The following is a 17,526-nucleotide window of genomic DNA, read 5'->3' as shown; positions in this document are numbered from 1 at the left end:
TCTGTTCCCGGCAGGTGCGGGGCCCGCCTAGTGCCCAGCGGGGGAGAGAAGCCGGGGCCCCGCGTCTGCTGGGGACAGAGTACTCTGGGGCTGCGGGCGCCAGTGTTCTCTGTCCTCGCGGCTTCTCTCTGGATTCATATATTATGTAATATTAAATACACCTCTACCTCGATATAACGCTGTCCTCGGGAGCCAAAAAATCTTACCGTGTTATAGGTGAAATTGCGTTATATTGAACTTGCTTTGATCCACCGGAGTGCGCAGCCTCGCCCCCGGAGCACTGCTTTACCACATTATATCCGAATTCGTGTTATATCGGGTCGCGTTATATCGAGGTAGCAGTGTATGATGTTTTTTGTATTATTTAATGTATAAATACAAAATAAGCCTTGAAAAATTGTTGGCGCCCACCACACTCTTCTGAAAACATGAATGTGCTACTGGCCACAAAAAGGTTGGGGACCAATACCTTATAGAATGTACTGTACTACAAACGGATGTATTAGAACCTTTGCCCCCAAATTAATTTGTGATATGTAAATAAGGGGTGGCCAAACCCCACAGAACTCAACAGAAAGATTTCACTGGGCTTCGGATTAGGGTTTTGGCCAACCTATGAGCTTTAAACTCAGAAAGACTAGTAGAAGAAAAGACAAGTGAGAATATGGCAGCAGATATTCAGTGTCTATAGCCATATTATGCCACATGCCATAACTGTATATAGTAATGCCCATCTGTTTCTCCAGGCATTTGGAAGGAATGGAGTTAAAGGCTAAATGGGCTTTATAATTACTATGTCTGCAGTGAAGGAGTCTTAGGGCTAGCCTACATGATAGATATAAAAAGCAACAGAGGGTCCTGTGGCACCTTTAAGACTAACAGAAGTATTGGGAGCATAAGCTTTCGTGGGTAAGAACCTCACTTCTTCAGATGCAAGTGAAGTTCTTACCCACAAAAGCTTATGCTCCCAATACTTCTGTTAGTCTTAAAGGTGCCACAGGGCCCTCTATTACTTTTTACAGATTCAGACTAACACGGCTACCCCTCTGATACATGATAGATGTAGTCTTTTTTCAAACAGGATTATATTAACAGGTACTAAGGAACTTTTAGTGTGCACCAGCAGGGTCCACATGGGCCACTTAGTGTGCAAGATGCTGGTGTGAACTAGAATTTACACCCAAATTAGTTTGGACTAAGGTATTGTGTAAAGACGGCCTGATTCAATTACTGTACTACGTCTGATCTGTATTTGTTGAAATGGGATCAATGGTCCATTCCAAAATTATTATGGCAGTTAAAACATTGAAGGTTACCACTTACACCTTTGTGCAATGTGCCTCATTCTTAAGTACAGCTGCTTATTTTATTTTAATTTACATCATCCTACATTATACCCAATAATACCAGTCTAAACTTTAATGTTTTCCTCTTTGCTAGCACTTAAGCTTTTGTAGTCATCCTTAGTCTATTAAACGTTGATTTCTGCTTCCCATTTTCCTCAACAACTTTTACTATATATTTAATCTTTCTCCTCTCTCTGATTACCACCACTTTTGGCTGGCAGGTTCAATGCAGACCTATGATCACACAAACGTTTTCCTTCTCTGACCAAATGCAATGCAGTTTACGCCACAGTTTCAGATCTCTTCTGTAATCATAATTCTGTACATATCACATGTTCTCATTTGTTGCTTATTGTGCCGTATCAAAAATGGTTCTCTTCAGTCAGGAGTCCCAGAACATATTCCTGTTATAATATGTTATGCAAGATATCCATACTTAATCCATTACAATTCTGCAATATTCCTAGTTTTCTCCAAGTTCCCTTCACTGTTTATAAATCAGCCTAAATTTCCACAATTCCTAACAGCATGCTACACATACTGTAATAATTAAAGGGGCTAATATCAGCTCAAATGATCAATCTAACAAATTTCCAGTCATGCCCACTACCCTGCAAACTGCATGCCTCTAGTCTCCTTTAATTTCCTACTGAAGCTCCTTGACTTTGTAAATGAGCTCTTTAACAAACCTTGTATTTTAAGCATATTTTGTTTCACGAGTTCTCACTAATTCATGACTGAATCTAACAAAAACCTCATTTCCACTACAAGACCTTTTTATCCTTCAATGCCTGTCCATCCCTATTTTTATTTGCTCTCTCTGTACTTGCCCTTTCCTCTGAAGTCCTAGTTTAAACCTCCTTATGCTGCAGCTTTATCTGTTCTTTCCACCAGTTTGGTTCCTCTTTCCTCAGGTGTAGAGGAAACGTGCCTCCAAATGTTCTGCAACATTTAAGCCAAAATCATTACTGATGATCCACAAGATGAAAATTTCCTTGGTTTTACTCCATCTTTCAAGCTGCTCATTCAGATTCTTAAATGTAGTGGGCCTGGAAGAGCACCAAAACCTTCCTATAAAAAAAATCTACCCAGAATTTGATATTCCTGAGATTTTTACTCTCGCCTGCTGGGGTCCAATCTGCTGATCTAAACCAGAACTATCTCAGGATTTAAATGGGCAGTCCTAAAAAGGGGGGGGGGGGGGAGAGAATCTACTAGCACACAAGTCAAAATCATTCCCAGCCGAGTGCCACCAACCAGTGCAGAAACTAGTATTTCATTAAAAAAAAAAGTCTAGCTTAGATCATTGCAAAGAATATTTTCCAACAGTAAATTGTTGAGTGTAGCAGAGACAGATGTTTAATGGAATGCAATGGAGCCACTCCCAACTGTAACATTATATTTTTCTTTATAAAAGTAAAAACAAAATTCATTATGAAGTGGTCACAAGTAATTAAAAACTAATTCTAATTAATTCTACCCAAAAACTAAAAAAAATTGCCCTTTTAAAATACAAAGTTTTCCAAATGAACAAAAACTTCAGGGAGAAGCCAGCAATTTTATTCATTCAAGAAGGTATTTTAAAAAATGGTAGATTCATGGGAATATTTCAATTAGGAATGGGCAAAATTCTGCAGCCTTTGGACAAACTCCCACTGACTTGTTGTTTCAAAGCATATTGTAAGATTTCTCAACACGGTAGCTAAGGAACATTTACTCATTTTCCGTCACAAATGTGCAGCTGTGTCATTTCAAGATTACGGCACACAGTTTTTGTAAATGTTAGATTCGTTATAGAATTATTAACAACTGTATACAGGAACTCCTCACTTGACATTGTAGTTATGTTCCTGAAAAATGTGACTTTAAGCAAAACTATATTAAGTAAATCCAATTTCCCCATAAGAATTAATGTAAATGAGGGAGTTAGGTTCCAGGGAAATTTTTTTCACCAGACAAAAAGACTATATATACACACACATAGTACACATAAACAAACAATTTAATACTGGTACACAGTGATGATGATTGTGAAGCTTCGTTGAGGTGGAGGAGTCAGAGGGTGGGATATTTCCCAGGGAATGCCTTACTGCTAAATGAACTAGCAATTGACTGAGCCCTCAAGGGTTAAACTCTCACAACACTCTACAAGGCAGCAGGAAAGGAGGGAGGCAGACAGAGACACACACCCTGTGTGTGAGAGAAAAAATGCGCATTTCCCCTTTAAGAAGCTGACCCCAGGCTTAAGTACACTGCCTTGTTAATTAAATCAGCTTGCTGAGACCGGAGACAGCAGCTACTGCCTAGAAACTCTCTCCCTCCCGTCGTGTGTCCCCCCTGCTCTATGGAAGATGGGGTAAGTGGGCTGCAGGAGCAGGGGAAGACACCCTAACATTAGCCCCCCTCTTACCCCCTCCCCCAGTACAGCAAGCAGGAGTCTATGGGAGCAGCTGCAAGGTAGAAGGCAGGAGCAGCACATGGCAGTGGGGGGAGGGACAGCTGCTGCACAGGGAACTTAGGGGAGTGGGGAGCTGATAGGGGGGCTGCTGGTCCACCCTGGTTCCAACCACCCACCAGCTAGCTGCAACGGGCTGCTCTTCCTGCAAGCAGTGGACAAAACAGGTGGCTGCCAAAGACATTAGAAGGGAGCATTTCACAACTTTAAACAAGCATGTTCCCTAATTGATCAGCAACTTGACATCGAAACAATGTTAACCGGGACGACTTTAAGTGAGGAGTTCCTGTATACAACAGGCATCTTATTTCTTGAAGCACTAGAGATTCCGATGATAGAGTAGTGTTCTGAACAGATCCAGAGATCTCATTAGATCTACTTACACACAATGGCAAATACACTTATTTTTCCGCGCCAATCTGCTAATATTTAAAATATCTATATTGAAATCCACTGAAAAATAATGTTCTTTGGTTAGCTTATGTATAGCATTCAAAGGTGCAAGCATGTGTGCTGAGTGAAAGGAGAGTCTTTTCTCATTCATATTTGCATTCCAAATATACCTCAATAGTTCTGTTAAGAACATAGTGGAATAAAATCTGCAGTCTTATTGTCAATGGGCAGGAAAGAAAATGTTAGTCCATGCTGCCATTGCCAAATACACAGAGAATGAGAGGAAATGTTATAAAGCATGCTCCAACACAGGGCACCGTTGCTGCCTTAAAATAAAAGTCAAAAGGAACATACTCACAGTAAAGAGTCAGTAAATCTAAGGTGGGGAGGAGGGATGAAAAAAAAGATACAAAAAAGGAAAGAAAAAAAAAAGATATAAAACTCAATACTAGCTGAAGAACTTAGAAAGAGATCACAGTGGAAAAGTCATCTGGTAAGGGAGGCTTAAGTATTACTAAGCTAAGAAAAAGAAAATATTAGAAATAGAAGTTGGAAACAGAAAGTATATTAGTAACTCCAGTTCCTTCTTCCCAAATACTGAACATGTTTTCCCCCATTTATCTCATAAGAAACTGGAAAGATTTCAAAAGGCAACAGATATTTGCAAATATTTATTTTCAATTAGCTGTGTCTCTTCATCTGGAAGTTCGTTCGCATAGCACAGGCAGCATCAGTGCTATAGCCACAATTCAGTCTCCTGAGGTATTAACCACATCCTCACCATTTCAAAACAAAATGATAACCCCACTGCACTTCAATCCCCTTTCTTTCAGACTTCCAGAAATCACTCCCTGAAAGGCAACATTGGTTAAAGATCACAGCTGAAAGTCTCAACCCAGTTAGAAGTGTCAGGAATCTAGACCAATTTTTTTTACGTGCACAGATCAACCATGTACAATAAACTATCATTATTTATATGATAGTGGTGCTAACAGACCTCACCCAGGGACTGAATCTCCACTGTGTTAGGCACTGTACATATCAACAAGACAGCCCTTGCTCCAAAGTGTTTATAGTTTAAGTAAACTTAAAATGTGAAACCCAACATCTCTTTAAACCTGAGCAGTCTGCATGAAAATAAAAGGGTTCCAAACAAAAACCTAGGTTGCTAGGCTTACACAATATAAAGCATTTGAACCACATCAGGATAAGTGAACAGTTAACACTGATGAGATCCACTTACCTGCCATATTCCAAAAGTGTGGCATGAACCTTAGATTCCTCATCTAGCAGCTCTTCTGCTCCATCCTGACGTTTGTATTTTCTCTGGGGTTTATAAACCTCCTGCAAGATAGTAAACGAATTCAGAAACTGTCAAGAACTTCTCCTAAATAAATGGTTTTATTTTTTAAATGGATAATGACCAATCCCACGTTCAACTTCCCACCTCCTCCATCCACGCTGCTTTGAATTCTGCTTCTGCAGTTAGGTTTGTACACCCTGACCACGTTAGACCTAAAAGGCTTCGTAGAGCACCTCTTTTCTTTCTCCCTCTTCTTCCTTTTTTCTAATATTACACATGAATATTTCACAAAAGGCATAATTTATTCAATTTGCCATTTTAAGCACATTTGAAAAGATGGCCAAAACCAACAAAACAGATGCCTCTTTAAATGAAAAAACCTATAATTAAACAGACAGCTTCAGTAACTGGGAATTATGTCTTAATTGGATAATTAAATTTAATTACTATCTACTTAATTGCTGCTCCTTTAGCCACTCACACAGGAGGGGAAAACAGATTCTATTATATTTTAAGGGGAAAAGCATGCAGGAAAAAAAATTCCCAGCATTCTATCAACCAAAATTAATCAATGCCATATTGTAGTTAAGTTAAAGAATGTTCAATACAATTAAATACTAGTTGGAGAGAAGTGCAGTAAATACAGTAGAATCTCAGAGTTACAAACAACAGAGTTATGAACTGATCAGTCAACCACACACCTCATTTGGAACCTGAAGTATGCAATCATCATCAGCAGAGACAAATAAAAGCAAATACTGTACAGTACAGCACTGTGTTAAACTACTAAAAAAATAAAGGGAAAGTTTAAAAAAGATTTAACGAGGAAAGGAAACTGTTTCTGTGCTTGTTTAATATAAATTAATAGGGTTAAAAGCAGCATTTTTCTTCTGCACGGTAAAGTTTCAAAGCTGTATTAAGTCAACATTCAGTTGTAAACGTTTGAAAGAAATGTAACGTTTTGTTCAGAGTTATGAACAACCTCCATTCCCAAGGTGTCCGTAACTGAGGTTCTACTGTACCATGCAGGATCACTAAGGCCACATCTATAAAGTTCTGTAGCACTGTAACTATTGGGTGGGGTGATTTTTTTAAATGATATTGTTATACCTGTACACCCCCTAGCCTGGATGTAGTTATGCCAATATGAAGATGCCTTATACCAGAATAGCTTATTCTCCTTCCTGTGTGGGAACAGCTATACCGGTATAAGCACAAATATACTACACTGTGGGGCTATACCACTTAAACTATATTCGTATAATGAAGCAGTACAACCTTTTATGTATAACAAAGACCTAAGAGTACTTCAGGGAAGTAACAAAAGAACTACTGGATCCAGGATATGAAGCACTTTTAATGGGGTTATTTTTGTCATTTGTTTGGTGCGAGGGAGAGGCAAATACACGAGACATTCTGTAACTGGAACAATAGTTCTTAAAAAGTGATTTATAAAAGGATAAATCTCTATAAAAAACATTAAAAATGAAGATCCACAAATACTACTGGCGATGAAAATACTGGAAAAACAGATCAAAAGATATGTTGTCAACTCTTCTGATTTTACTGCCAGGTTTGTAATGTTTGGTGTTTTTCTTAAGGCCCCAGCTATCAGAGTCAGTTGATTAAGTGCGAGTCAGCTCTCTTTCTCTCAGAAATGCACATTTCTAGCCCTAGCCCTCATGGTTACAGAGAAAATTGAAAACATGAACCTTAAAGGCTCCAAGACCAGATAGGTAATACCCCACCCCATTTTTTTTAAAATGTCACAAATTTTAAGCCAATCTCATGTTTTGGAGGGGCTTGATTCATGATGTTTGAATGCTTGGGGCTGGTAATGCAACAAAACGTTAAAAACAGGGAAAAGCAAGCCTAGTATTTTTCATACTTAACCAATATCAGGAAAACTAGTGGACATGGCATTTTATCACCTGGGATGATAGTTTCAAAGATTTTAGAAAGCCAGAAGAGACAATAGTGATCTTCTAGTCTGACCTCCAGTGTAACACAGACCAAGATTTTCACGCAGCAACTCTTGCATCAAGCCCATAACTTCTTGATAAAGTAAAACATATCTTTAGAAATTCTGATTTATAGAGACTTCAAGTGAGCAAGAATCAACCAAGTCTCTTAGTAAATTGACAATTCCTCTCACTTTTAATCTACCTTATTCCTAGTCTGCATTTGTCTAGCTTCTCCTTCCAGCCACTGGATTTGGACTTTGAGAGCTTTCTACTATCAGATGTCTCCCTATGCTAGACCTATGCTAAGGAATGGAATTCGTCATAGCAATTACAGCATGCACAAATACACCATAAATGTTAGTCTTAGCATCAGATAATTGTGTAGATGAACGTAAAACTACTTACTGAGAATCTCAATTCACAGCACATTCATCTTTCATCAGTAGCAGCTCTAGTTCCAGTCACTATTACTAATTCTTAATATTCCCTTTGCCAGCCTTCAGTCCTGGCCAGAACCATAAATTTCATTTCATATTCCCCTGGAGTACAGCGGGTAGGTCTTTAGTCCACAGTTTTAATAATTAATCCAGATGACCGAATAATCTTTTCACATTTATTTGATCCTCTTTTAGAGAAGATGATCTCTTCCCACAAATTCCAGTGCAAAGTGATGTAAGGATGCCCTGCAAAGGTGACTTTTCCCCAGTACTTAATTATGTAGTATGAAGGTTTGGGAGGGTTTCTTCCCTGCAAGAAAAGTTATTCTGCTCATTTTCTGCATTAGAAATTCAAGTTGTCTGGCCTGCAAGATTCCACGACCTTGTCTCCATAAGACACCTACCAGCAACACTGATGGTAGCAACAGTGGAGACTGTAGTGAAGACAGAGCACAGGTATTTTTTTTCTGTTGTGCTGTTTAATGCTACTTTGAGCAGGGGGAAAAAAACAAGAGTGATAGACCCCCAACCTCTGAAGTTGCACAGATGGAAAATTACAGGTCCCAATTTTCTTTAGTCTTATCTACACTGGGAATGCACCGCCATTCCAACTACCTAAATAGCTTAGCATAGACCAGGAAGCTACAGTTTGCTCTGGTGGGAATTACTACTGTAAGCTTCGTTTTTGTGGCTCTCCTTGTCTATGCCAAGAGGCAGTTACATACTTGGCCACTAATGGCTGGAAGCAGGATAATTTCCAGTATAAACAAGGCAATACTGTAGACCCAGCCTACGATAACTGGAGAATCAATTAAATGTCTTAAGCAGCAGGATGATGAAACCCAACAACTGACAGAGGGAAAAGGTTTTTAAACCAGTCTGCTTAAGATGCTTGTAAGCTGCCAACATTCCTCACCAGCCTAGAGAATTATTAAGCATGCCTAAATCAGTCTTTAGCCCTTGCCTCCAATAACGACCAATAAACTCGCAAACGGAAAAACTTCCAACAGGGTCTCTCTATCCAGCCACAACTTACAGGCTTCTCACCTGAAGACTCCTTTCTCCAGTGACCACTACAGGAAACTGTCCCTTCCTCTACAACCTCCCTTCCACCCTCCCCCTCCCCACCCCCTTCCTGCAACTCTTTACAGGGAACACTTGTCCTATTCTCGGCTGGACCCAGGCCTCTGGCCCTTAGAGGGGCAGGCTATCCAGTAGCAATGCTGTTTGTTAACACCTATTTAATCACCAACTGACAGTTTGCACAGGAAGTTTCTGTTAAAGATTTAACACACTCTTTAAAAAACAGGGAGGACAAGAGCAGATATTTCCAAGGTTAAAAAACTGATTTTTTTAATTTGTTTTATAAAGAGGGGAGAGGGTTAAAACCACCTTTCAAGCGTTTATATATCATAATGGAGCAAAAAAGGCAAGTCCAATTTTAAAAGAAATAATTTCATAGGCCATCTTTAGAAGCTGTTCTACAGAAGGAGTGTTGTGAAGAAGGCACAGGATGGTAATTTATGCAGTAAGGAACTTGCTGATGTATGAGGCAAGCAACTCAGGAGTTATAAAGTACATTTTTAAAGGGTTATAATTCCATAGTGGCAACACTAGTTTTAGTTGAGGAAGCATCTTCTACTATAAAGTTCCTATTTTCAAGCACTGATACCTTTGGGATTAATTTTTCAATGACTGCTTTTAGCTGAAAAGAGAGTTTTTTGACCAATTTGGTAAAATTCCACTTAGACCTCTGAGTTCAACATAATAAAATAGTGTTTTTCAGATATTGAGAAGTATACCAGGCATTGTTTCTGTACATGGAATATTCCCAAATGGCTTGTGTTAAAAGACCTCCATACTCAACGTGTACTTAATACTTATATTCTCTTCTCAGTTTCACTGATGCAAACTCTCTATCATCCATGGAATTCCAATAGTACAACTAAGAAGAATTTGGCCCAGAAGTCTCAATCAAATGCTTTTGATGCATCTGAAAAGAAGTGTAGAAATATCAAAGTTGTGTGTCTGAAAGGAGATGAAAAAATCTCCTACACTACATTTTTAATCAAGTATAAAGGTGCTGGGCTCATTACATTATTAAAAATTAAAAAAAAAATGGGTCTTACAGCAATAATGAATTTCATATACATTGAAGTATAAAATTTAACAGTGCACTACACAATATTGCAAATGTGTAAACAGATCCAGTTAACACAGGAACCATAACCTGAAATTTCTTACTTTTTTTCAAATTAGCATAGGGGTTTTTATTAATTTTTTTCAGCTGTAACTTCATTTCTTTACTTCCCATTATTCATTCTACTCTTAGTCCCAAGTCCCGCAAACGGCACTCATGTTCTTAAAGTTTGCAGGATTGGGGCCATAGAATCTTGAAAACTGGCCTAACTCAAGTGTCGTGTAAGTAGGTGCCACTTCACGGACTTCCACTGACAGAACAACGCTCATTTGCATCAATCTGAATTTGACTTAACAGGTCTATGCCTGCTACTTTTCTGCCCTTCTCCTTATGCCCAATGCTAAATTTCCCTCACCTTTTTCCCTTAAGCACAAGCCAACACACTGTTTACATCATTGTCTGTCATCAATGGAGGCAGCACAGTAATGGGATTAGGGTTTGTTAACTAATTTGATCCAAGTGTCCATCTTGCAGAGGGCTTTGCCCCAGCACAGAATATCAGTATGTATAAAACACAGTTGTTACCAGCACTTAAAGTTTCTTGACAGACAAATGGGTATGTTATAAACTAGATGCTATTGCCCTCTGGAGCAAGTTTTCAAGCAAGTCTAGTTTTGGGCTCAAACTATTTGATAGGGTCCCTTTAAGACTGCTACTGTCTAAAACAAATAACTCTTTCAGGTCAGCTGAGGCCTGGTAAAATGATTAATCCTGGAGTGACCCTACTGCCTAGGAGAGTAAGTGTGTGGGAGGGAGAAATGAGTAACCACTGTTCAGCTGTTACAGCAAGAAATGAAGAGGATCTTGGATTCAAATACATAGGCAGACTTGGGCTGAGCCAGTTGTGCATTGTGCAGCCTCAAACAAGTCACTTGATCTCACACACAACTATTGGGGTAAGAGCAGATGCACAATGAAAACCAGACTCTGTTCTGTAAGCTGATTTCTAAAGAAACACATTGCAAAAACAGACCCAAAGAACAAACTAGAAGAAAACAGGGAGTTTCCACTCCCCACCCAGATTATAAAGTGGCTTGTGGTATAAGAGAACACAGGGGGCCAGATTCTGGCTCAGTTACACCAGTGTAAATCCAGCATAACTCAAAGCCAATGGACCTATTCCAAATTTACTCCTGTGTAACAGAGAGCAAAGTTTGTCCCAGTAAGTGAAAGACAATGACAGAAGCTATACGTTACTGCTATTAACCCCCTTGAAACAAGAAGAACAGGAGTACTTCAGATGCATACAGAGTGGAATAAATATTGAGGAGATATATATACACACATACAGAGAGCATAAACAGGTGGGAGTTGTCTTACCAACTCTGAGAGGCCAATTAAGTAAGAGAAAAAAAAAAAACTTTTGAAGTGATAATCAAGATAGCCCAGTACAGACAGTTTGATAAGAAGTGTGAGAATACTTACAAGGGGAGATAGATTCAATGTTTGTAATGGCTCAGCCATTCCCAGTCCTTATTCAATCCTTTGTTGATTGTGTCTAGTTTGCATATCAATTCCAGCTCAACAGTCTCTCGTTGGAGTCTGTTTTTGAAGTTTTTCTGTTGTAATATAGTTAGTCTCTAAGGTGCCACAAGTACTCCTGTTCTTTTTGCGGATACAGACTAACACGGCTGCTACTCTGAAACCCCTTGAAACAGTTATTTAACATACAGTCACAGGGCCACATTTTGGTGGATTACTGTATAGAAATCCCACATCCCTTAACCCAAACAGTTTACAATTTATGAACTGGAAGGACATAAGCAGTAATGTATGCATGGTATTTTAAGAAGTGCTATGTAAATGAAGTAATATACATTCAGAATAATTTGCAATCGCAAAACTGCATATTTGTGCTGTTACAACAGTTGGAAGGCACTATGACCAAAACAGGGCATTAGCAAACTAAGGCTACATCTACACTACAGGGGGGAGTCGATTTAAGATACGCAAATTCAGCTACGTGAATAGTGTAGCTGAATTTGACGTATCGCAGTCGACTTACCCCGCTGTGAGGACGGCGGCAAAATCGACTTCTGCGGCTTCCCGTCGATGGCGCTTACTCCCACCTCCGCTGGTGGAGTAAGAGCGTCGATTCGGGGATCGATTGTCGCGTCCCATCGGGATAAATCGATCCCCGAGAGGTCGATTTCTACCCGCCGATTCAGGCGGGTAGTGTAGACCCAGCCTAAGCAACATTCCCTCCTTTCTTAAGGCTTGGCTACACGTGCGAGTTACAGCACAATAAAGGAGCCCCGGACATCCTAGCTCGCTACCCATCCACACTGGCAAGGCATGTAAAGCGCTCTGACTCCGCGGCTACAGCGCTGCTGGAACTTCACCTCGGCGAGTGAAATAATGCCACAGCGCCAGCGTGGATGAGGTGTTGTATTATTGTGCTCTGTATTTAATCCCCTTAAGACAAGTGGCCACTCTTGCCATTGTTTTGTAATCACTGCAGGAATGCAGATATACCCTTTGAAAGCTCCATTTCTGACAGCCGGAATGCTTATCTGCTCCAACAGGAACTGCAGAGGTGCAAATGGAAGCTTGCAGACTCTTGAGAATTTCCATTATAAAAAGTTACCTCCTACAGGAGTAGGCTGTACGCACTTCAGCTGCTACAAACTAACCTTGGTTTCGAATACACTCAAATCTAACCTGATACCATGAATTGCATTTAGTCTCTTAAAATGGGGAAACCTCAAGCAGCACTTTGCAAGCCAAACTGGCTTAACTCCATGGCACTGTTTATGAGAAACTCACTCACACACACACAAAATCAGATTTTTCAGAGGGTTTCTTTCAGAATTAGGTGAGGTAACAGAAATCCTTTTTTTTTTTTTAACACAATCTAGTGCCATGATCTAGTCCTTAATCCTAATACACTATTCACAGTTTTGCCAGCATATTTACAAGATCTAGAAGTAATATCCATACTTTCCAAATCTGTCAGGTCAGACATAAAACCAAAGCCCTGGAACATTTCCAATCACTAAAGAACCCATGTCTCTTTTTATTAATACAGGGAAGGTATCCCAGTGCCCTGGCCAATTTCATTTCTGGCAGCTCTGTTTTGCCTCCCCTATGCAGTATCAATTGGATACAGCACTCTTCATGACATGCTGTCCTAAATGGTTGTTTTACATCACTTGTGCTCTGTTCAACAACTACTGCTTTTCACACCACAGGAGGCTGCATTTCAATAAGGGATAATGGGAGCCCTGTGTAGAGCACATATAGCCTTTTTTCAACTTGTAAACCATTTCTGCATCTGCTAAGATCAAAAGTACATTTTTAAAAGGAAGAAACCACACCAAATTTAACATCTAGCAGCTTCTGCATTACATAATATTAACAGCAGGATGGATAAAAATCAATCTTTTTTTTTAATTCGGAATTTTTTTTTATTTAAATCCAATTTTTTTATAAAATGCTTTTTGAGGAAAAAAACCTATCTAAAGATAGTTTTAATTAAGATACATTATAGCTCAAAGATATCTCATCATGGAATAGGGATTATACATTTTAATTCTATAGTATGAGACAATATATTCATGTAATGTTTAAGAAAGTTTTGGAAATGAGTTCCAATAGTTCATGGATTAGGGACCTAATTTTATGGGGTTCCAGGGGCTTCTGTATAGATTATTTAGATTAATCTTTCTACCTACCCAATGGGACTCAGTGCTTAGTCTAGAAGATACCATCAGAGATGCTTAGTTTTGCAGATCTCAAATTGTGGATTGGTCTCTCCAGAGATAACATGCTTGTTAACCCCCAAAATGTTTTCAAATACATAATATATAGAGGTGAAAAATAACAGACCTCAACCCTATTGTCCCTCTTCAAATTTGTGTACACAGAGTCAAACCCTTACCTCTCTCTAAAAGTGAAAAATTTCAAAAAGTTCAATGAATAGAAGAATAGATCTGGACAAGAAGAAGTTTGGAGATAAATATGAGAAGGGAAGGACAGGCAGTAGAAACAAAAGCAGCATATTCCAGAAGTCTTGAGGTCTTTCTGAGTGTAGCCTTCATTGATTTGAGATCATACCATTCTCTCACTAGGAGGGAAAACCTATAATAGCAGCAGGCTGTAAGAAACCCAGTTTGGGAATATTTTAATGAAGTTCCTCTACCTGTGGATAAGAAAGGCATGTGTGCAAAATGCAAACAATGCAACAAAGAAATGCAAGGCCTGGTTGCCCAAATGAAACAACATCATGAGAAGTGTTCCTTCTCAGGAAGAAGCTGCGTTGAAGATGATGAAAGGAACATGTCTGAACATGCAGGATTTTCAGGTTGGTTAACTTTTTTATTTCATACTTAAGGACTGCCTGTCTTCCTTCTGGATTATTCTTGAATTCTCATGTTTGAGCAAAAAATATAGTTGTTACTCTATGGTACTATCATTTTAAATGCAGTTGCGATAAAAAAATAAATAGCTGAAATAGGCAGATCTTCCTTTTACAATTTCACCTTTAAAGTAGTGGGGTACTGAATGTCAGTGAATGCAATGAATAATATTAAATGAGCAGTATGGTAATAATAATTAAATAACTGCATTGACTTATTTTGTTTAGGAGAATCCATCCTCAACATACAGGATTCTGAAAACTATCCACCTTCAAGATCACCATCGTTTTCTATAGTTTCAGAGTTATCTGCCAATGATAGTGTTTCAGTCACATTATGTATGTCACATAGCCACAGTATATCACCTGTAGCAAAAAGAAAAGAAAAAAAATCTCCATCATCCAGAAACAATCATAGATAAATTTGTGATAAGAACCAGCAGATTACAAAACGAGGTAATTGATGAAAAAATTGCCCGGTTTGTTTATGCAACAAACTCTCCTTTCCATATGATTGAGAACCCACACTTCATTAACATGGTTCAGTCATTAAGACCAGGATACAGTACACCCAACAGAGCAGATGTCGCAGGCAAATTACTGGATAAAGTGTATGAAAGAGAAATTGAGCAGTGTGCAAAAGGTCTAGAAGGGGAAATTGTTAACCTGAGTCTTGATGGGTGTAGCAATGTCCACAGTGATCCTATTGTATGAGCTTGTGTGACAACAGAAGAAGGGAATGTCTTCCTACAGAAACAATTGATACATCAGGAAATGCACACACAGCAGAACACTTACAAGTAGCAGCAGTAAAAGCTATAACAACTGTGAAAAAATTTCAAATGTCTACTATGCAACTTGGTCACAGACAATGCTGCAAATGTATTCAAGATGAGAAGAAATTATTTAGAAGAGAGTCCCAAGCTAACAACATACGGTTGCAGTGCTCATTTGATGCACCTCCTAGCCAACGATTTCAGTGTTCCAGAAATAAAGGCTAACGTTGTTGAAACTTCCGTAACAACCACTTTGCAACAGCTGCTCTGAAAAAAGAGGGAGGAACCAAGCTAACTCTCCCACAAGATGTGCAATGGAACTCAGTAGTGGACTGTTTTGAGCACTATATCAGGAACAGGCCTAATCTGATGACAGTTTGTGAACAAAATCGTGAAAAAATAGATGGCACTGTCACAGCCAAAGTTCTCAACATTGAGCTTAAAAGAAATATTGAACATGTGCTGAGTACCCTGAAGCCCATTTCTGTAGCCTTGAACAAAATGGAGGGAAACAGCGGTTTTATTGCTGACACTGTTGAAATCTGGAAGGAATTGAGTGAGATCTTAAAAAAAGAAATATGCAATGACAGAGTTAAATTACAAACATTAAAAAAATGAATGGGACAAGCACTATCTCTAACTCATTTTCTTGAAAATATTCTCAATACTCGGTACCAGGTCAAACCTTACCTGCTGAAGAAGAGGAGTTGGCTATGACACGGACATCTAGCACTCATCCTTCCATAATGCCGACTATAATAAACTTCAGAGCTAAGGGTGAACCCATTCAAGAAAGAAATATTTGCTGATGATGTTTTAAAGAAAGTCACACCAGTGAACTGGAGGAAGTCACTTAAGCACTTGGATTCAGAGACTGCTGAAGTGATAATCTCACTTTTAACAGCAGTAGCTTCTTCTGCTGGTGTAGAAAGAATATTTTCTTCCTTTGGACTGATTCATTCCAAATTGAGAAAACGTTTGGGACCTGAAAAAGCTGGAAAGCTTGTTCTTCTTTTCCAGATTATGAACAAACAGGAAAACGAAGGTGAAGACGACTGTTAGCTGCAGAAGCCAATATTTTAAGTTTCTCATGTAGACCTGGCTGAGACAGTCGATTTAATTTTTTTTTTTAAATATTTCATTTAACTATTTTAGTTAACAATTTTAACAAAAACAAAACGGATTTTAAAAAACTTGAACATTTAACTCAATTCAAAATTTCATATGCTTGTTTTGTTAAAATATGTGTTTGTTGTTGAAGAAAAAAATCCAGAATACATAACATTGTTGTTTTAGTTAAATAAAACAATTTAAATGTCTGTCTGGTTCTCCTCCTAATACAGCATGGCAAGAAAATCCTCCAAATATTAATGATTAACTTGTTGAACTGGAGATAGTTCACCTCCCAATGACTTCATAAATATCTACTTCAATTACCTTTGGTAAATGAAATAACCGAACAATCATTCATTTTCTGATATAGCTGTAAAACTAATCTGTTTTTCAAAATAAATCACTTTAAAAATGTATAGTGTGTACCTTCTAAAAATGGAACCTACATCTATCTCCGAGTCGTGAAAAATGTGTTAAGGTTTTAACAACCAACAAGAATGCACTTTTATGTAGAAATCCATTATTTGAGTCTTCTGACTAGTGATTTAAATCAAATCCACCCTGATTAAGAGAACAAAAACTCCAGACCTATTAAACAAAAGAACAAACAAAAATCATCTATCAGTATAGAACAGGGGCATCTGAGCTGCTCGTTATGACATTCTACACTTTTCTCCTGACACACTGTCAAAACAGTAACCCTTTTACAGATACACTGACAAAGAACATTGGTGTTCCCAGAATCTGCTCTCTAGCTTTGCTCACTAAGTATCATGAAAATACGTCAGAGCCTCCTCTTTTCCCCCTCTTGTTTTTAAGTGTTTTGATGAGTTTTGGCAGCTTTACATCAGGAAACACTTTTTTTATTAAAGCCACTGGGTATCAGTGCAAGTGCCACAGAAGCCATTTAAATTCATGACAGTTGTCCAAATGCAGCAGAAGTTGTCCTTTAAGATTTTTAACTGGCTTACATATTATATATATATATATATATATATAAAAAGAGCTGAAGTGAAAATGTAAATTAGCCATCTCCCAATGCAACTGTATTCCAATTCCCCTGCCACCCACCTAACCACTATGTCTCCTGCTTTAACATTAAGAGATTGCAAAAATTACTTCGGTATTACTTAATGCAGCCAGATGTCCTTGTTTTAATGCCAAAAAAAGTGTTGAAATGTC

At 38.6% G+C, this 17,526-nt stretch overlaps 1 protein-coding gene across 7 annotated transcripts in view; it reads right to left on the bottom strand.

Annotated features, from left to right (window-relative positions):
• CCDC93 (coiled-coil domain containing 93) overlaps positions 1-17,526 on the bottom strand; it is a 105,211-nt gene that overhangs the window by 69,595 nt on the left and 18,090 nt on the right. For 4 of the 7 annotated variants that reach the window (XR_010591541.1, XM_065561593.1, XM_065561594.1 and 1 more), the window contains exon 7: positions 5,438-5,538. Coding sequence is in view for 5 of the 7 variants with exons in the window: in XM_065561593.1 (XP_065417665.1) it covers positions 5,438-5,538 (101 nt within the window). In the remaining 2 variants the exon portion in view is untranslated. Of the gene's footprint in view, positions 1-4,552; positions 4,571-5,437; positions 5,539-17,526 lie in introns of all 7 variants that reach the window. The other 3 variants (XR_010591540.1, XM_065561592.1, XM_065561597.1) reach the window with 1 other exon arrangement.

This window comes from Chrysemys picta, chromosome 11, assembly GCF_011386835.1.
Source record: "Chrysemys picta bellii isolate R12L10 chromosome 11, ASM1138683v2, whole genome shotgun sequence".
Taxonomy (NCBI): domain Eukaryota; kingdom Metazoa; phylum Chordata; order Testudines; family Emydidae; genus Chrysemys; species Chrysemys picta.
The sequence above is the reverse complement of the archived record's forward strand: the minus strand, read 5'-3'. Positions and strand labels throughout refer to the sequence as shown.